The 19,804-nt window shown below is 39.8% G+C and overlaps 1 protein-coding gene across 5 annotated transcripts in view; it reads left to right on the forward strand.

Annotated features, from left to right (window-relative positions):
• Positions 1-19,804, forward strand: part of col27a1b (collagen, type XXVII, alpha 1b) — a 487,157-nt gene that overhangs the window by 235,771 nt on the left and 231,582 nt on the right. For all 5 annotated transcript variants that reach the window (XR_011882827.1, XM_072240297.1, XM_072240300.1 and 2 more), the window contains 2 exons: positions 4,396-4,449; positions 9,194-9,247. Coding sequence is in view for 4 of the 5 variants with exons in the window: in XM_072240297.1 (XP_072096398.1) it covers positions 4,396-4,449; positions 9,194-9,247 (108 nt within the window). In the remaining variant the exon portion in view is untranslated. The remainder of the gene's footprint in view (positions 1-4,395; positions 4,450-9,193; positions 9,248-19,804) is intronic.

A 19,804-nucleotide genomic window follows, 5' to 3' on the forward strand; every position in this document is an offset into this window, starting at 1 on the left:
CCCATGACTGTGTGAGTTTCCTCTGGGTACTCCAGTTTCCTCCCACATTCTGAGATGTACAGGTTAGTAGGTTAACTGATCAGTTGGGGTAATTGGGCAGTGTGGTCTCGTTGGGCCAGAATGGCCTGTTACCACACTGTATCTCAAAAATAAATTTCTCCTTCAGTTCTTCTGACCAACTTTCCTAAACTTCCAGTTATGTGGAGGTTACAGCAACAGTTATGTGGAAATCTCCTAGGTTTTGTCTTGTTTAAGTTGGCACAAGCGAAGCCGGCTTAGGATACAGTACTACCTTTGGTGCTGTGAAGGAAGAGATGCTTCACTATTGGAACAGTTACAAATATATTTCTGGTTGAAGGAATAAGATGGCTTTCATGATATAGTATTAAATAATGAACAGGCATCAGCTGTGTTAAATTTAAGCTATATTAATGGGCATCAGCCTCAAAGGGTTTTCTAACCTTCCACCTTTAAAAATGATTGTGTGCTAGAATTTATGAATTTGTGGATTGCTGGAATTCATTCATATTACAAGCCATAGCTACTTGCTTATATACCACAGTTTCATCTAGACTATGTAAAAAAATAATTCACTTAGATTGAGAAATGGTCAGGAATTATCAGAAACGGGCTGTTTTTATGAATGAATGCCATGTGGACTGACTTTTTTGTTCAGAACCTTGTGAGTGGGATGCAAATGGACAATGCCCTGCATGATTATTTTGCTGTAAATTAAGTTCTGATATTGATAAATTGACCTGACTTTGCAACTTACATTTGGAGATGCTGACTTTTAATTGTTGTCAACAAGGAATGTCCCATTTGTTGCAGATTGTTCATAATCAATGTCAATATTATGTATTCTAAAACAACTTAGAAAGTTACTAGCATTCAGGTGCAGACGAGGAATGATGTGCTGTATAGGGTACAGGAAGGTCTCTGAGAAGACAAAGTCTGCCTTACCATTGTCATTTGATGAAGGATTGTTTTCTTAGCATTATGTGATGGCACAGGAAATATTAAAACAAGCTTTGGATAAAACTAATGCCAGAAGGCAAGTTATTATTTCAAGATGAATTGTTTTTTGTAAATGTGCTGTCATTAATTTACTATATTTAGTTATAATGGGAAAATATCAAAAGCATTCACAAGTCAACTTGAAACGTTGGAACTTCAGTGAAGAAAACAAAAAAATACTAAAATTAAATTAGTGTATATTTGTATTCCACTGCTTCAAGGAATTTTATGCAGAGAGTGAATGAAAGATTTAGGTGGCCACGCACATTTAGTTCCGATAAGAATCCTTACTATGAGAAGCTGCTGTGCAGGAATGGGGAAGATTCAAATTAGCTGCTAAGCTTAGATTAATTTATTACAGATGTTCAAATATATTTTCACACCCAAACTATTAGCGTGTGATCCACTCGGAGAACTGCTCCAATTCTGCTTTAAATTATTTCTAGTACTTACCATATTTAAATATAATGATTACAAAGGGGGCTGTTTGACCTTTTCACCATCTATTCTGTGAAATATTATTATTAACTTAGTTTAATAAGACTAAGATCCAACCAATAAAGGGAAATACATCTAACCTCTATTAATCAAAATAAATTATGCCATTATTGCTAGCATCAAGTAATTCAAGACATTTTTTTTTCTTTTACATTTCCTTTGTTATAGCTGGAACAGCATTTTCAAAGAATGGAAATGATTCTCTCAGGGAAACTCATCAAATTATTTAAAAATGCACTTAGTGGATGGCCTGCACTGTAAATAGTCTGATGGCTTTAGAACATTATTTATAGTGATGAAACCGTGGGGTAGGACCCAGGAAACTGAAATGGGATAGAAGATTCTTTAATGTCATTTTATTTATTGGGATACAGCGCAGAATAGGCCCTTCCAGCCCTTTGAGCCACACTGCCCAGCAGTCCCCCGATTTAATCCCAGCCTAGTCACAGGACAACTTACAATCACCAATTAACCTACCAGCCAGTATGCCTTACTGTGACAGGAAACCAGAGCACCCCGGAGGAAACCCACGCGGTCACATTAAGAACGTGCAAACTCCTCACTGGAAGCAGCGGGAGCTAAACCCAGATTGCTGATACTGTAAAGCCTTGTGCTAGCCACTATACTACCGTGCCGACCCAGTGCACAAACGTAAAGGAGAATTAAATAATTGTTAGTCTACATCCAATAGCACAAAAAACAACAAGATAAAAAACAAAATAATGGTTAAAAAAAAACACACAGTAAATGTAAATATGTAAATATAGATTGATTGTATGTCCATAAAGCGAGGCAAGGCACAGGAGAGTCTTACAGTTGACTTACAGGAAACAATAAAGTAGTGGTGGTTTGGGGTGTGGAGGGATGGGTTAGTGGGTGGAGGTGTTGATCAGCCTTACTGTTAGGGAAAAGTAGCTGTTTTTGAGTCTGGTGGTCCTGGCGTGGATGCTATGTAGCCTCCTCCCTGATGGGAGTGGGGCAAAGCAGCCCATGAGCAGGGTGGGTGGGATCCTTCATGGTGTTGCTGGCCCTTTTTTGGCACCTGTCTGTGTGGAGGGTAGGCTGGTGCCAGTGATGTGTTGGACAGTTTTGGTGTTGAGGATACAGGGGAAGTTGGAACTTTGGATTTGGGTCTGGCTTGACCATAAAAAGCTGCAATTCTGGCAGGTGGTCTGTGACCAGAGATGCTGGGATCTCTGTCATTTGATATGTACAGTATCTTCTTCTTCGGCTGTCCATCGATTTTCAATGATGACTGAGGCCTGGGCAAGGTTGTATGGAAGTCCAGCAGTTGCCCATGCTGCATACCTCCCCTCTCCATGCCACCGATGTTGTCCAAGGGAAGGGCACTAGGACCCATACAGCTTGGCACCAGTGTCGTCGCAGAACAATGTGTGGTTAAGTACCTTGCTCAAGGACACAACACGCTGCCTTAGATGAGGCTCGAACTAGTGACCTTCAGATCACTAGACCAACACCTTAACCACTTGGCCATGCGCCACACATATACAGTATATCAATAACTTGGATGAGCGTGTATATAGGTGGATAAGCAAGTTTGCAGTTAACGCCAGGATTAGTAGACTTGTGGACAATGTATAAGGGACTAGAAAAGAATACAATGGGATATAGATAAATTACACGTATGGTCAGAGAAGTGACAGGAAAGTATGAGGTGTTGCATTTTGGAAGGTCAAATGTATAGGCCCCTTAATAACATTGACATACAGAAGGGTATCGGGTCCACAGTTCACTGTAAGTGACTATGCATTTGCATAAGGTGGTAAAGAAGGCATGTGGACTGCTTGCGTGGTAGGAGATTTGAGAAATGAAGTCATTTTGCACCTGTATAAAACTTCAGTCAGACTGCACATGGAATATTGTGTCCATTTCTGATCACCCCAATATAGAAAGGGTGTGTAGAGTTGAAAGGGTGCAGAAGAACTTAACCAGATTGCTGCCTGGATTAGAGAGTATGAACTACAAGGAAAGGTGGGATAAATTTGGGATTAGACTTCCTAGAGTGGTGGAGGCTTGAGGGGAGACTTAATGGAGGTTTTTAAAATAATGGGAAGCATAGATAGGGTAGGCATTCAGAAACTGTTCTCCAGGGTAGAAATGTCAAACACCGGAGGACATGCTTTTAAGAGTAGAGGGGAGAAGAATTTTACACGGAAAGTGATAGTTGTCTGGAATGAGTTACCAAGGGTAGTAGTGAGATTAGGCAGTTTAGTGGAGTTTAAGATGATTTTAGATAGACATATGAATAAGAAGAGAACAGGTGGATGTGGATGATACACAGATGAGGACAGTTAGTATAAACTGGTAAAAAGTTCAGTACAAAATCATGGGCCAAATGTCCTGTCTGATGCTGTACTGTTGTATGATTTATGACTATTGTTAAATTAGCTCCATCCTTATAGGTCATGAAATCAAAGAGATTTTTAAGATGATGATCAGGCCTTCTTACATTGTTCATGGATTATGATGAGTATGGAGGTTCCCATTATTCTTCACTCCCCTGTGAATCAAACAGGTTTATTAATACGCCACAACTCCCAGGCGAGTACCTGACATTATTGATCCAGGTTTTTTTTTGGTGGTATCATTTGACTCAGAAACAAGTAGCAATAATATTAATGCACTCCATCCATTCAGTAACAGGTAAAATTACTTCTAACTTTTATTATGTTTAAATATATGTCTTTTACTTCTGTGATCAATATGCAGACAAAATTACTTGAATCATTTTTTCACTATATTAGAAATTAGTTTTGTGTATTTAGTAATTATTCAGGAAAATGTTGCCATTGCAAGTGTAAGTTGTTAATGATAACTAAATTACTCTGAATCAGTAAATTTGCTGTTGTTTCACTACAGGGTAATCCAGGGTTACAGGGTTTGCCTGGAACGAGGGGGAAAATTGGGATACCTGTGAGTATTTGATTATTTCTCATTCTTGCTATTCGGATATATATGTCACTTTTTACTAAGAGCTTTTTAAAATATCACAGCCATTCGAAACCTCACAATTTACTTGATGCAACTTTATATATATTTCAGCTTCAGAGATGTGTAAAAGTGCTTCTTTATTAAAACTATTGGACACTCTTTGATACAAATGTTTGATGTAACAACAATATTTTTCTTCTTTTGATTTGAAGATTCAGATCAAAAGTGACTGCTTCCATAATTTATTTGCTCATTACCCGTTTCTCAGGCATTCTGCAGACAAAGAAAATCACTGTACTGCAATATTAAGCAGTTTTTCCATATATTTCTCAGATACTTAATGATAGCTATTAATATCCTATGGCCTTTCTGGTTCAAAATAATTGTGTATTTTAGCCCTGCCCAAATGATGCAATGATGGCACAACATCCAAGATTAATTGAGCTTGGCAATTAGCTTGCAGACGTTTCATTGGCTAATAGGCCAAGCTTGCCAAGCGCCGTAACATCAAATGCCTCAACCCGAGCTACCAATATTCACCACCATCCTATCTAAAATTAATCTCCAGCAACGTTTTTAACAAAAACACAAGAAAGTCTGCAGATGCTGGAAATCCAAAGCAACACACACAAAATGCCGGAGGAAATCAGCAGGTCAGGCAGCATCTGTGGAAATGAATAGAAAGTCGACATTTCAAGCTGAGACCCTTCTTCAGAACTGAAGAGGAAAGGGGAAGGTGCCAGAATAAAAAGGTTGGGGTGAGGGGAAGGAGGTTAGCTGGACAAAGAGAGGTAAAGCCAGGTGTGTGGGAAAGGTCAAGGGCTAGAGAAGAAGGAATCTGATAGGAGAGGAGAGTGGACAGTAGGAGAATGGGAATGAGGAGGGGACCCAGGGTGAAGTAATGGGCCAGATGTGAAGAGATAAATGGTCAGCGTGGGGAATAGAGGAATGGGAGGGAAGAATTTGTTTACTGGAAGGAGAAATCAATATTCATGCCGTATTTTAAGATCATTGATTTGATGGCCAAATTGTTCGTATACTCAGAGAGAAAACAGCTTCTCATGAATATTGAAACTCTGTGGCAGTGTTTGTTAGAGAAATACTTGACACTGAGTGGATAGCAAAAGAATGTATGTTCATAATGAGGTTCTAATGCATGATCAGGCCCTCTTGTATTGTTCATGGATTATGACTAGTATGGGGGTTCCCATTATTCCTCACTCCCCTATGAATCAAACAGGTTTATTAATACGCCACATTCCTACTAAGACCATAGGCTGATTTTTGCACAACTCTACAATACGCTTCTTAAGTAAACTGATTTTAGTTGGGATCCTTAAGATCATATCATCAGATTTCAGTAGATCCCTTCTCAAAGTCTAGCTGCCAGAGGAAATCCTGCAGGTGAAGAAATTTTTCATGTTCAATAGATAAGAAATTAGTAAAAACAGGAGAAAGACATTTGACGAAGGAAGTAGTACACAGCGTCTTATCCACCCAGGTTTTGCAGAGACCCACTTTCTTAACGCTCCTGATATTGCAACGTTGAAGGAAACCATCTGGAAAATTGGGCGTGTACTGGCTTGCAGCATCCCATCATGCCATTCCCCATATTTCCCTGCAACCTTTCTCCTCTCGCGTGCCCATCAATTCCACCTTGTTTCTCCTTCACCTACCACTAAGGATAATTAATCATAGTCCATTAATCTGCCAGTCTCCATGCCTTTGGAAGATGTTTGCTGGGGCAAAGTCAATGTGGCTACCCTCCCGTAAGGTTAATTCCATTTGCACCTGCTGGGATTTGAATCCGTTCAACCAAAGAGAGAGAGGGGGGGACAACATTTTACCTTGTCCAACAGGAGTTGTTGAGGGAGATCATAGGACATGATGAGCCGTCAATACATGGTGAAGGTCTGGTGATTCTCTAACAATAAACCCACACCCACTGTGCTAGACAGAGTGTATCTCTGAGCAGCAGTGGGGGTGGGGGGGGAGCGATGGGGAGAGGAATGGTGTACCCACTCATGAATATTTGGACTTGAAAACCTAGAATGAAACAATGAAGAGCAATACAAAGTGGAGTGGTTATGTGTTTCGGTTTTTATGTACTTACTTCATTAAGGAATTTACTGGAATTGAGAAAACCTCCTCTACAGGATGCATAAGATCAGCGGATGGATCCATACTAACAGATCCAGATAAAGTACGTGAGAGGTGGATTCAGTACATAGAGCAGCTTTTTGAAGATAATAAAGGGGAACCCCCGATATTAAACACCCTAATTCTGGCTCACCTACTACCAAAGGAGATATAACTAAAGCAATGAAAAGCATGAAACATGGTAAAGCCACTGGACCTGATGAAATTTCAGTGGAAATGCTACAAGCCCTAGAAGATCTGGGCATAGATATTCTTTTTGAGCTGTTTAATGGCATATATGAGTCTGGTGTATTGCCTGACGATCTCTTGAAGTCAGTATTTATAACTCTGCCAAAAATTCCTGGAACTATTGACTGCTAAAATTATGGAACTATCAATCTTATGAGTCACATAATGAAGATTTTGCCGAGAATTGTTCTGAGTCAAATTAAAAACAAGTTAAGACCAGAAACTTCTAAACTGCAATATGGATTTATTGAAGATAGAGAAACTAAGAATGCAACTTTCATACTATGAATGTTTTCAGAAAGGGCAATTGAATATCAAAATGATGTCTTTTTATGTTATATTGATTTCACTAAAGCATTCGACAAAGTGCAACATGAAAAATTATTTCAAGTTCTCGTTAAACTAAACATTAATGGAAGGGACCAACAACTGCTTCAAAATTTATATTGGAATCAAACGGGGCGGTAAAAATTGATGATAATATGAGCAGTTGGACTAAAATTCAAAGAGGAGTTAGGGATGCGTTGCCTCAACGGAATTATTTAATGTCTATAGTGAAATGATTCTCAGAGAAATAGAAGACCTAGATGGGATAAAAATTGGAGGTGTTAACATCAATATAAGATATGCAGATGATACCACCCTAATAGCAAGTGCTGCAGAAGACCTACAAATCCTCCTAGACAAAGTAGAACAAACAAGTGCAGATTTTGGTCTAACCATCAACTGTAAAAAAAAACAAATATATGGTAATATCAAAACAGCAGGATACTCCCAACTGCCAATTGTACATCGGTGACCAAGAGATTGAACAAAAGACCAACCTTAATTACCTTGGTAGCTTTATATCACAAGATGCTAGAAGTAGAAATAAAAAGAAGAATTACCATTGCCAAAACCAACTTCCAAAAAATGAAACCCATTTTTACCAACAGACACATTTCTATGACAACAAGGCTTAGGCTACTAAAATGTTACATCTGGCCAATCTTGCTGTATGCTTCCGAAACATGGACTATAACACAAAAACTCCAAAGAAACTTCGAAGCAACAGAAATGTGGTTTCTTAGAAGAATGCCGAAAGTATCATATAGAGATAGGGTAACTAATGAAACAGTACTCCAATGTGCCCATACAAAAAGATCTTTAATGAGAACATTAAATGAAAGGAAACTTAAATCCCTGGGCTATGTCACCAGAAGGGGAGAAATAGAATGCCTTACATTACAAGGCCGTATGCCTGGGAAACGCGGACGAGGAAGGCAAGGAAGAAAATATGTGGACACTGCGAAAGAACTAACAGATCTCAGTGTGCGAGATATTGACGCTGCGAGGGATCATTCAATGTGGAGAGCTATGATCGCCCAAGCGTGCAACATGTAAGGCACATGAAGAAGACTTCATTAATAATAACCTCAATCTTTCCACATGTTTATTGTTCTTCCACCATGTATCAAGTAGCTCTCTCTTAGATGTAACAATCAGTGATAACATCCATTCAGTTCTCAATTAGCACTGATCCTTCACAAAATTCAAACCATTCTCTAGATCAGGGGATCCCAGTCTTTTTTATGCCGTCGCCAATATCATTAAGCAAGGGGTCCGTTGACCCCAGGTTAGAAACCCCTGCTCTAGAGTCTCTCTATATTTAAAATACCATTGTACTCAACACAACCATACTACAGTTAATGCCCATGGACAAAATGAACTTGTAAATTGCCCTGATTTTGCAGTTGTATTAGTGATGAACCTATTGCCACTTGTTATCACCACATAAGTGGGGCTTGGGAGTTCAATTTCAACATTTAATAGAAGTTTGGATAGATACGTGGATGGTAGGGGTATGGAGGGATATGGTCCCCGTGCAGCTTGGTAGAAGTAGGTAGTTTAAATGGTTTGGCATGGACTAAATGGGCCAAATAGCATTTTTCTGTTCTGTATTTTTCTATGATTCTATGAGTGACAGTAACTTCAGGATTTCTGCTGTCAGTAATTCATCTTCTTTCCATAAGCTGCTCTGTTTAAAGTGTTTTTCAACACAATAAGGTTACATCAGTTGAGCTGGTGTGTGGTTAAAATTGTTACCAACTAGCCTTCCTGCAAAATATTTTAAAATAAGTCAAAATAAAAACAGTAAACACTGTAAATACTCAGCAGACCAGGCAGCATCTGTGGAGAGATAAACAATTAACGACTCAAAGAACCTTTGTCAGCTCTAAAAATAGAGGCACAGGGAACAAAGGCAAGAAAATAGTTATGGTCTTTATCAGTTAGTTTCAGCTAAAGTATCATAGATTTAATGCATTTATTTGATTTGTTACTTACGTTAATTTTTCAGGGAAGAATTGGAGATAAAGGTCCCACTGGAATATCAGGACCCCCTGGACTTGAGGTGAGCTTAAAGATATGTTTTAAAGGTTCCTTATAAGATTCCAAATAAGCAGTTACATTGAATCTGACTGCAACTTGCTCAAAATCATCACCATCTTTCTCGCCCCTTCACTGCCCCTTCATTGCCAAACTGCTTGTATAGCATACAGTGCTTGATCATTGGAAATTTTTACTGACTTAATATTAGGAAGACTGAAATAATTTTGCCACAAATTATGTTGCTTTGCCACCAAGTGCCTGGGATCTGCCTGAAATGAAATGGAAAGATTCAACTCGCAGTCCAAAGTGAGCGTCTGTTCACGTGGCTGAACCATTACAAAAAACATCTATTTCCACCCCTACAAAATCGCTCTGATTTATACTGAAACCCTCTATTATTTCAAGGTTTGTTATCTCAAGGTTTGTCTGCCCTCCCTTGTTCTACCCTAAACTGAAAGAAGTACAAAATGCAGAACACTGGAAGACACAGTTAGTCAAGCAGTATCTGTGGAGGCAAAAGTTGTAAGTGGACATTTTGGGTTGAAACCACGCAAGGAACTGCCTGACAGTAGGGCAGGTTCTGTGCTGTTTTGAGAAGGAAATGTGGGAAAGAAAGTTGATGTTGGAGGTGATCATGAAGCAAAGTGAGTTGCGTGAGATTCACATTCTACAGAGCTGATAGCTGAATTCTTCATCATATAATCTGTGCTGACGTCTCAGTACTGTCTACAACACAGATTCCCAACCTGGGCTCCACAGACCTTTTGCTTAATAGTATTGGTCCTGGCATAAAAAGGGTTGGGAAGCCCTGGTCTGTAAGGTATGCTACATTGTCAAGAGTCAGAGGCTTACTCATTCATATGAACCCTCTCTCAATAATCCGGCCCAAATAAAGATAAAATTTCACGTAAATATTTTGACAGAGGATGGAAAATTTCTCCTGGTTCTCCCAGCCAACCATTATCTCTGCAACAATCATCTTTGTATGCAACAATTCTGTACAAGAGGACGAAATTTGGCTCGGCATTTAGTATTCTCTCACAGCTTGCTTAATGACTCATTTTATAGTCTGTTAAGCTAAATTCTACAGAACTCAGTGTGCAGGCATATAAAATGGCAAGCTCTCATGCCCTGACAATTAAATTTCATACTTAAGAATTCTATTAATCATTAGACATCTTAACATTGTTACCAAGACTCATTGAGGAGGACAGATGGTCATCCAATTCATCCTTGAAGGAAATGGGATTGGCTTGATTTTATTCCTTCTTAAGATGCAGGCGTTGTTGGCTGCTCTGCCCCAGTAACAAAGGATTCATAGTGATAAACATCCAGTCATGTCAGAATTCAGCCAGAATTAGAAGAAAGCTTGGGGATGAAGGTGCTTATCTGCCTATGCCATCAAAGTTGTGGGTTTAGGTAGTGATGATGGCACCCTGTACAATACCTGCTCTTCTGCACTGTGGTGTTAATACCGATTATGCAGTTCAGTTTCTAGTCAAGTAGTGATACTGAAGATATTGATGGTGAGTGACGGACTAGTGACAATTGATCTTAAAGAGCTAGAGGTTACTCTCTTTCTTGTTGATGATTGTGTGTGACGTATCAACCCAAGCTGGTGTGTCGTTTAGCTCCCGCTATTTGTGGGGATGGACTATCTCATTATCAAAAACACAAGAGCCTCTGCTGATGCTGGAAATCCAGAGCAACGCACACAAAATCCTGGAGGAACTCAGCAGGTCAGGCAGCGTCTATGGAAATGAATGCAGTCAACATTTCGGCCAGAGACTCTTCATCAGGACGGCCTCGACCCGAAACGTGGACTGTTTATTCATTTCCATAGATTCTGCTTGACCTGCTGAGTTCCTCCAGCGTTTTGTATATCTCATTATCAAGATGCTTTGAATCTAATTTCTTAATCTTGATTAATATTTGTGGAGGCAAAAAGTGAAGAGAAAACTGAAACAAGGCAGGAAAATGATGTAAATTTAAAGTAAGAAACTACTTGAAAAGTTGTACTTACCTAGTTGTGAATAATGATGGAAAATTAAACAGCTCACGGAAGAAGCTGCTTCAAGAACATTCTCATCCTGAGTAATTGAAAGGTCCAACATGTAATTGCTAAAAAGAAGGGTGAAATACAGTATTCACAAACTTGGACATCCAGAAGTGCCATAAATCACCCATCTTGGCTTCCTCCTGAATTCCCCATCAGCATTAAAAGATAGTTTTCTGACAATTGAATTCCTTGTGCATTGTATCAAGAAACAGTTATAAGTGCCAGGCTTTCGAATTAAATTATATCTGGCAGTTGCAGCAACAACCCACATTCCAGAACAAATCAGACCTGTACTGTTACAACGTTAACATCTACTCTGGTGATTGGAAAGTTTTCTTGTATGAACCATTCACAAAAAAAATAGGGTGTATCTAATTTGCGCCGAGTAATGGAATGTGTTGCGTTAATTAGCAAGCAAGTTTATTTGTAGAGCACTTTTCAAGCACAAGGCAGTTCAAAGTGCTTTACATAGAACAAGACATAAAATTCAAACATCAAATTTCAGACTATATATAAGAGAATAAAAGCACACAAAAATAGATATGATAAATAGAAGTTACAGTGCAGGAGATTCTAGTTAAAAGCTAAAGCGAAAAGAAAAGTTTTAAGCCTCAATTTAAAGTTGAGGCAGACTCTAAATCCTCTGGAAGGTTGTTCCAGATGTATGGAGCATAGTAACTAAAGGCAGCTTCATCATGTTTAGTTTTGACCCGGGGGACGGTAAGCAGACCTGCCCTAGACGTCCTGAGAGTTCGGGAAAGTTCATAACACAGCAAATAGGTGGAATCATAATTCAGGTGGCACCTACTTACCAATAACTTGCTCAGCCACATCCAGTGTGGAATTCTCCTCAACCACTCGACAACAGACCTTATGACACGGACCAAGGAGCAGAATTTCAGAGGTGAGGTGAGAATGAGCAGCCTTAACCAAGCCAGCCTTTATCCAACTGTGGCACAAGGAGTCCTCCTTAAAATGAACTGGAAGGAAAATATTTGGAAATGTACCTCAGACAAAAAGGAGATGGTTGAGGTTGCTGCGCCTTGCAATAGGCCATCACTATAGGATTTCCACAGGGCAAGATGTTCGCTGTAATGCTGTTCAACGACCTCCTTTACATGATCAGAACTGGGAGAGTTATACAGAATTCAGTTCTATCCACAATGCCTCAGCAAACGAAGCATTCTGTGTCCGCATGCGGCAAGCATTCAGATCAGAGTTAACAAGTGGCCAGTAACATTCGTGCCACTAAAGCAGTGGTTCTCAGTGGGAGCCAGGTCAGATTTCATAGGGACCACAAGACAAAAAGAAGAAACTAGGGGCCACAGGAGATTCTGACTGCGATGTGATAAGTTTGCTGTTTTAATGAAATATTGCTAAAATGTATAAATAAAGAAGAAATAAATCTACGTCTTTAATTTAATTGCAAGCCTGAATGAAATGAATGGGAATGTATGCTAAAAGATGCAAATGAGGCAGCAAAACAGCTTAGCTTGTGTGTTTGGGGTGGTGGGGGTGTGACACATCAATCATTATCTCTGCTCCCGCACAAATCACCATTCACACCCTGCAAGATGGTCCACTGAGCCCCACTCCACATCCCCTCCCCACCCAAATCACTGATTAGACAGTGAACGGGCGGACAGGTAGTGATATTGAAAACAAGTTTCCACAGTTCTGGAAGAAAGCAAAGCTGTTTCTAATTGGATTTCCCACTTCTTATCCAGTTGAATGTGGTTTTTAGTCAGCCTCTTCACCCGCTACCAAAACCCTGTAACCGTCTCGATCACAAACAAGAGAAAATCTGCAGAAGCTGGAAGTCCAACCAGCACACACGAAATGCCGGAGGAACTCAGCAGACCAGGCAGCATCCATGGAAAAAAGTACAGCCAACATTTCGATCTTGATGTTGTGAAAAGAGGCAATTTTCAAATATCTTCAAACAAGTTGCAAACAGATATTCAAAAACTCACTAGTTTGCATCAGTCACAAGGATCTCACTAAATACCCAAAAAAACAATATTAAGTGCACTTTTGTTGCTGGTTGGAAGAATATTTTATATATTTTATAAATAAAGTATCCTATTAAAACCTTTGAAATAGTTTTATTTTTCATACACACCTGTAATGTTATATATATAACTTGTTAAAACATAAATATTGACTCTGGAGTAAAATAATTAGTGCATTTGACCAAAAAAACTTTAGAATCCAACGGGTTCTATGGAGGGTGGGGGGGGGGGTCATAGAGTTAAATAAAAGTCGCAAGTGGAACACAAGCAAAAAAAAAGTTGAGAACCACTGCACTGAAGTACCACATAATGACCATTTCCAAAATGAGAGCTTAACTACCTGCCATTGACGTTCAATGGAATCAACATCGCTAAGTCCCATTCATCAAGTTGATCGCCTGCAATTTTGAAGCTAGTGAGTACAAAACAGGAAAGCAGGCAAGTCTTTTGAAGTATGTTCTCAGGTAGCTGCTCCCCCTACTGGAAAATAGTGTTCAAAGTGAAAAATATTTTGAATGCAGAATAATAAAATTGCTTTGTTTCTCAATAAAAAATACTAATTGACAGCAAAATAACTGTGTGACCTTTGAAAAAGCTATCAGCTTTCTTGACCCTCCATTGCTTTTGAAATTATTAGGTGGCTTGTACAACCTACTATTTTCCACAGAAAATACCTTAAAACATTGAAGGATTAAGCCATTGCAATTAATACTTGCTACAAACACAGTTTCTGAGTGGCTGACTCTAACTCTATTTCTGCTGATTATCTGATGTTGAACTACACAACGCAAAATCTTGTGTTGTTTTTGACTGTGAGGTAATCTTCGGCATGTCTACAAGTTCCTAACTGCAGCAATGTAAATTTTTCTTCAGTGGATCATTGGGTACGGCAGCTCATTCAGACTCTTTAGTTAGTCCCAACATTTATCTTAATCTCTGTCGGTCTGTATTTCAATTGCATTTGCTCATCTTTGCTTCACATCCTTGGATGTGTTTCTGTTGTCTTCAGTTTTGAAAGTTAGGCAATCAACCTTTGTCCTTGAACGCCCCTCCAGAGAACTCATTCTCCTTCTCTTTCCCTACCCTGGTGGACCCTAAAATTTTGAACGTTTTAAACAGGTCTTTTATTCTCAAGTGGAATATGACCTATCTTATGCAGATATTTCCCAATTAAACCCTCCAAGTTGCATCCCCTTCAAATTCAAAACTTAAGCAGGTATTCATGTAATTGACCTTCTGATTGTTGAGCAGGGGCCTGTTCCCGACCAACAACTGGACAGGAATGTTTCAGATTGCTTGTAGGGTTACTGAACCTGTTTTAGGGAAATGAGCACTGAGCCATGAGTTGCCAGTCATTTCCTTTACTGTTTCTGCATTTGACAAGGACTATATTAACAAATGATTTGCAACACATTATGATACCATATCACGACATAATAAATCACAGTTTTAACCACATAAACCTTTCACTCAAACAGGACAACTAATGAAAAACATTCATTTGCACTATGAAGTCATAAACAGTTTGCACTCATATGCTTTTGTCAAGGCAAACAATAAAAGCATAAATGCTTTTTAAAAAAAAGTCCCCTCTTTCTTTGCTTGCATGTAAACTGCAGTGCATATGTTCTCAATTTGGAACTCAAATTGTGACTTATTGGGCCTTGATTATAAAGTTGGCGTTGAGGAAATAAGTCACGTGAGCCCCAGGTTGGAAACCGTGACATTTGGGTAGGTGAACTGAAACAAAATTGATGGGTAATTGTAGTTTTTGTATCAACCAAGGTACTATAACAGTGAGAGAGCATGATGCTATTATAGTTCAAGGCACTGGAGTTCAGAGTTCAGTTCTGGAGTCCTCCGTAAGATATTTTGTATGTCCTTCCCGTGAGCACCTGCATTTCCTCTGGGTGATCAGATTTCATCCCACAGAACATAGACATACCGGTTAGTAGTTTAACTGGTCAATGTAAATTATCCTGCGATTCGTTTGTTATGTGCTGTGTTGAATGATGTAGGTAAATATGCCCTTTCCATGATTATTCTTGGCAAATTTTTCTGCAGAAGTGGTTTCCCATTACCTTCTTCTGGGCAGTGTCTTTACAAGACGGGTGACCCCAGCCATTGTCAATGCTCTTCAGAAATTGCCTGCCTGGCGTCGGTGGCATAACCAGGACTTGTGATATGCACCAGCTGCTCATACGACCACCCACCACCTGCTCCCGTGGCTTCACGTGACCCTGATCATGGGATTAAGCAGTAGCTACACCTTGCCCAAGGGCGACACCTCCTTTGGTAGACACATAACTGCACCCCACCACCCATTATTCTGTCATTAGGCTGATAAATAGATGTGTTGCTGAGCAGTGTGGCCCACTGAGCTGGAAGCCTGCTCTACTGTATCACTAAATTAATTAATTAATTAATTAATCATGGTTAATTAATTCAATATTCATGGTTCATCAGTACAGTGAGGGGCACGTTATGTGATGGAGTAGCAAGTGCAGGGTCGAAAAACTGCAAATCAACATCAAGACCAATAATAATTTTACCCAACTGCACAAATAAAATATGAAAGAACTTGGAACATGCTGTATAAATATTTGCCAGAGGTTAATCACGTGGAGATGTTCAACAAGGAAAGGGAATTCAGAGTAAAGGGAAGATGTTGAGTAGTGTGGATGATCAAAGGGATCTTGCAGATCCTCAAAGATATATCCTGTTAAAGCAAATGAGATGCCTTTATTAGCTGAGGTATAGAATAATTGGTTGTGCAGGAATTGGGGGATAGGAACACTTGGGTGAAGTCAGCATGGTTTTGTGAAAAGCATATCATATTGCACCAATTTAATTAAGTTTTTTTTGAAGAGGAAGTATTATAGAAGAGAGCCTCTTTATTAAGTTTTCTAGTGGGAGTATGATTCTACATTCAAAGGTTATTTGGATAATAAAATATCATGGTGCCAGTGAAAATGTATGGTATTGTAGAAAATTGTCTGGTTGGAAAGGAAATGAAGAATAGGAATAGAAAAGTATTTTTAAGTTTAGGAAGATGTTTTAGTGGTGTGTTACATGGATTGGTACTGGCGTTTGTATAAATCTAAGTAATTCTGGTTCGGATTTATTTATTACATGTGTTTTGAAACATACAGTGAAATGTTTCATCGACTTGGATGAAAGCACCAAGGGATATGATAGTTAGATTTGTTATCGACACAAAAATAAGTCAGGAAGTTAAGTTATGAAGAGGATATAATAAGACTGAACAAATATATGTGTCAAATGAGTGAGTAAAGATATGATAAAAATATACTCTAGAAAAATAAGAAATAGTCCATTTTGCAAGGGAAAAAAATAATAATTTATCCACACATAGCAAAACTATCACAAACAAGAGAAAATCTGCAGATGTTGGAAATCCAAGCAACACACATAAAATGCTGGAGGAACTCAGCAGGCCAGGCAGCAACGATGGAAAAGAGTATAGTTGACATTTTAGGCTGAGACCCATTAAACTTTGTTGGCACGTGGCCTATGCAGTGCTGTCCTTCTATTCTTTAAACTCCACTCATAATAAAAAGATACATAAGATACAAACATAACCATTACTAGAGAGAAAATTCTTGGGAGACTGAAATTTCTGAAGGTAGATAAGTCACCCAGACCAGATGGTGTACACAGCAGGGTTTTGAAAGAGGTGGCTGAAGAGATTGTGGAGGCGTTAGTAATGATCTTTCAAGAATCACTAGATTCTGGAATGGTTCCAGAAGACTGGAAAACTGCAAATGTCACCTCACTCTTCAAGAAGGGAGAGAGAAGAAGAAAGGAAACTATAGACCAGTTAGTCTGACCTTAGTGGTTGGGAAGATGATTGTAATCGATTATTAAGGATGAGGTCTCAGGGTACTTGGGGGCACATGATAACATAGGCCATAGTCAGCATGGTTTCCTCAAGGGAAAATCTTGCCTTACAAATCTGTTGGAATTCTTTGAAGAAATGACAAGCAGGATAGACAAAAGAGAATCATTTGATGTTGTGTACTTGGATTTCCAGAAGGCCTTTGACAGGGTGCCTCACATGAGGCTGCTTAACAAGCTACGAACCCATAGTATTACAGGAAAGATTCCAGCATGGATAAAGCAGTGGCTGGTTGGCAGGAGACAAAGAGTGGGAATAAAGGGAGCCTTTTCTGGTGGGCTGTTGGTAACTAATGGTGTTCCATGGGGGACAGTGTTGGAACTGATTTTTTTATGTTATATGTCCAGGATTTGGATGATGGAATTGATGGCTTTGTTGCAAAGAAGATAGGTGGAGGGGCAGGTAGTTTTAAGGAAATAGAGAGGTTACAGAAGGACTTAGACAGATTAGGAGAAAGGGCAAAGAAGTGGCAGATGCAATACAATGTCAGGAAGTGTATGGTCATGCACTTTGGTAGAAGAAATGAAAGTGTTGACTGTTTTCTAAATGGAGAAAAAGTACAGAAAACTGAGGCACAAAGGGATTTGGGAGTCCTGTGCAGGATTCCCTAGAGGTTAATTTGCAGTTTGAGTCTGTGGTGAGGAAGACAAATGCGATGTTCACCTTCATTTCAAGAGAAAGAGGATGTGCCAGAGCTTTTGGAAAGCATCAACTTGACTGGACGAGATGTACCCCAGGCTACTTTGGGAGGCGAGGGACGAGATTGCTGAGCCTCTGGCGATAATCTTTGCATCATCAATGGGGACGGGAGAGGTTCCAGAGGATTGGAGAGTTGCAGATGTTGTTCACTTATTCAAGAAGTTGGGGTAGAGATAGCCCAGGAAATTACGGGCCAGTGAGTCTTACTTCAGTGGTTGGTAAGTTGGTGGAAAAGATTCTGAGAGGCAAGATTTATGAACATTTGGAGAGGCATAATATGATTAGGAATAGTCGGCATGGCTTTGTCAAAGGCAGGTCATGCCTTACAAGCCTGATTGGATTTTTTGAGGATGTGACTAAACACATTGATGAAGGTAGAGCTGTAGATGTAGTGTATATGGATTTCAGCAAGGCATTTGATAAGGTACCCCATGCAAGGCTTATTGAGAAAGTAAGGAAGCATGGGATCCAAGGGGGCCTTGCTTTGTGGATCCAGAAATGGCCTGCCCACAGAAGGCAAAGAGTGTTTGCAGATGGGTCATATTCTGCATGGAGATTGGTGGCCAGTGGTGTCTTCAGGGATCTGTTTTAGGACCCCTACTCTTCGTGATTTTTATAAATGACCTGGATGAGGAAGTGGAGGGATGGGCTAGTAAATTTGCTGATGACAGAAAGGTTGAGGGTGTTGTGGATTTAGTGGAGGGCTGTCAGAGGTTACAACCGGACATTGATAGGATGCAAAACTGGGTTGAGAAGTGGCAGATGGTGTTCCACCCAGGTAAGTGTGAGGTGGTTCATTTTGGTAGGTCAAATATGATGGCAAAATATAGTATTAATGGTAAGACTCTTGGCAGTGTGGAGGATGAGAGGGATCTTAGGGTCCAAGTTCATAGGACACTCAAAGCTGCTGTGCAGGTTGACTCTGTGGTTAAGAAGGCATATGGTGCATTGACCATTTACATACAGCTGTGTAAAACCCTGGTAAGAGCCCACTTGAAGTATTGTGCTCAGTTCTGGTCACCTTACTACAGGAAGGATGTGGAAACTGTAGCGAGGGTGCAGAGGAGATTTACAAGGATGTTGCCTGGATTGGGGAGCATGCCTTATGAGAATAGGTTGAGTGAACTTGACCTTTTCTCCTGGGAGCGGTGGAGGATGAGAGGTGACCTGATAAAGGTGTATAAGATGATGAGAGGCATTGATTGTGTGGATAGTCAGAGACTTTTTCCCAGGGCTGAACTGGCTAACACGAGAAGGCACAGTTTTAAGGTGCTTGGAAGTAGGTACAGAGGAGATGTCAGGGGTAAGTTTTTTATGCAGGGAGAGGTAAGTGCGTGGAATAGGCTGCTGGTGACGGTGGAGGTGGATATGATAGGGTATTTTAAGAGACTCCTGGATAGGTACATGGAGCTTAGAAAAATAGAGGGCTATGGATAATACCAGGTAATTTCTAAAGTAAGTACATGTTCAGCACAGCATTGTGGGCCAAAGGGCCTGTATTGTGCTGTAGGTTTTCTGTGTTTCTATGTATAAAATCCTGAAGGATCTTGGCAAGGTGGATGCAAAGAGGATGTTTTCTTTGTGGTAGAATCTAAGGTCACTGTTAGAAGTTACGAGGTCACCCCTTTAAGTCAAGTTTGAGATGGAGTTTTTCTCTCAGAAGGCTGTAAGTCCTTGTAAAGTACTTTCCCAAAACAGGGTCTTTGAATATTTTTAAGATAGATACAAATTGAAACTCGGTAAGTAAGGGGATGGGGTGTTATTGGGCGGAAGGCTAAGAAGTGGAATTGAAGTTATAATCAGATCCTCATGATCCTTTTGAATGTACTCATCATCATTATGTGCCTTGTCGTATGACGTGGGCGATCGTGGTCCGAGTTCTCCTTAGAG

This window comes from Mobula birostris, chromosome 22, assembly GCF_030028105.1.
Source record: "Mobula birostris isolate sMobBir1 chromosome 22, sMobBir1.hap1, whole genome shotgun sequence".
Taxonomy (NCBI): domain Eukaryota; kingdom Metazoa; phylum Chordata; class Chondrichthyes; order Myliobatiformes; family Myliobatidae; genus Mobula; species Mobula birostris.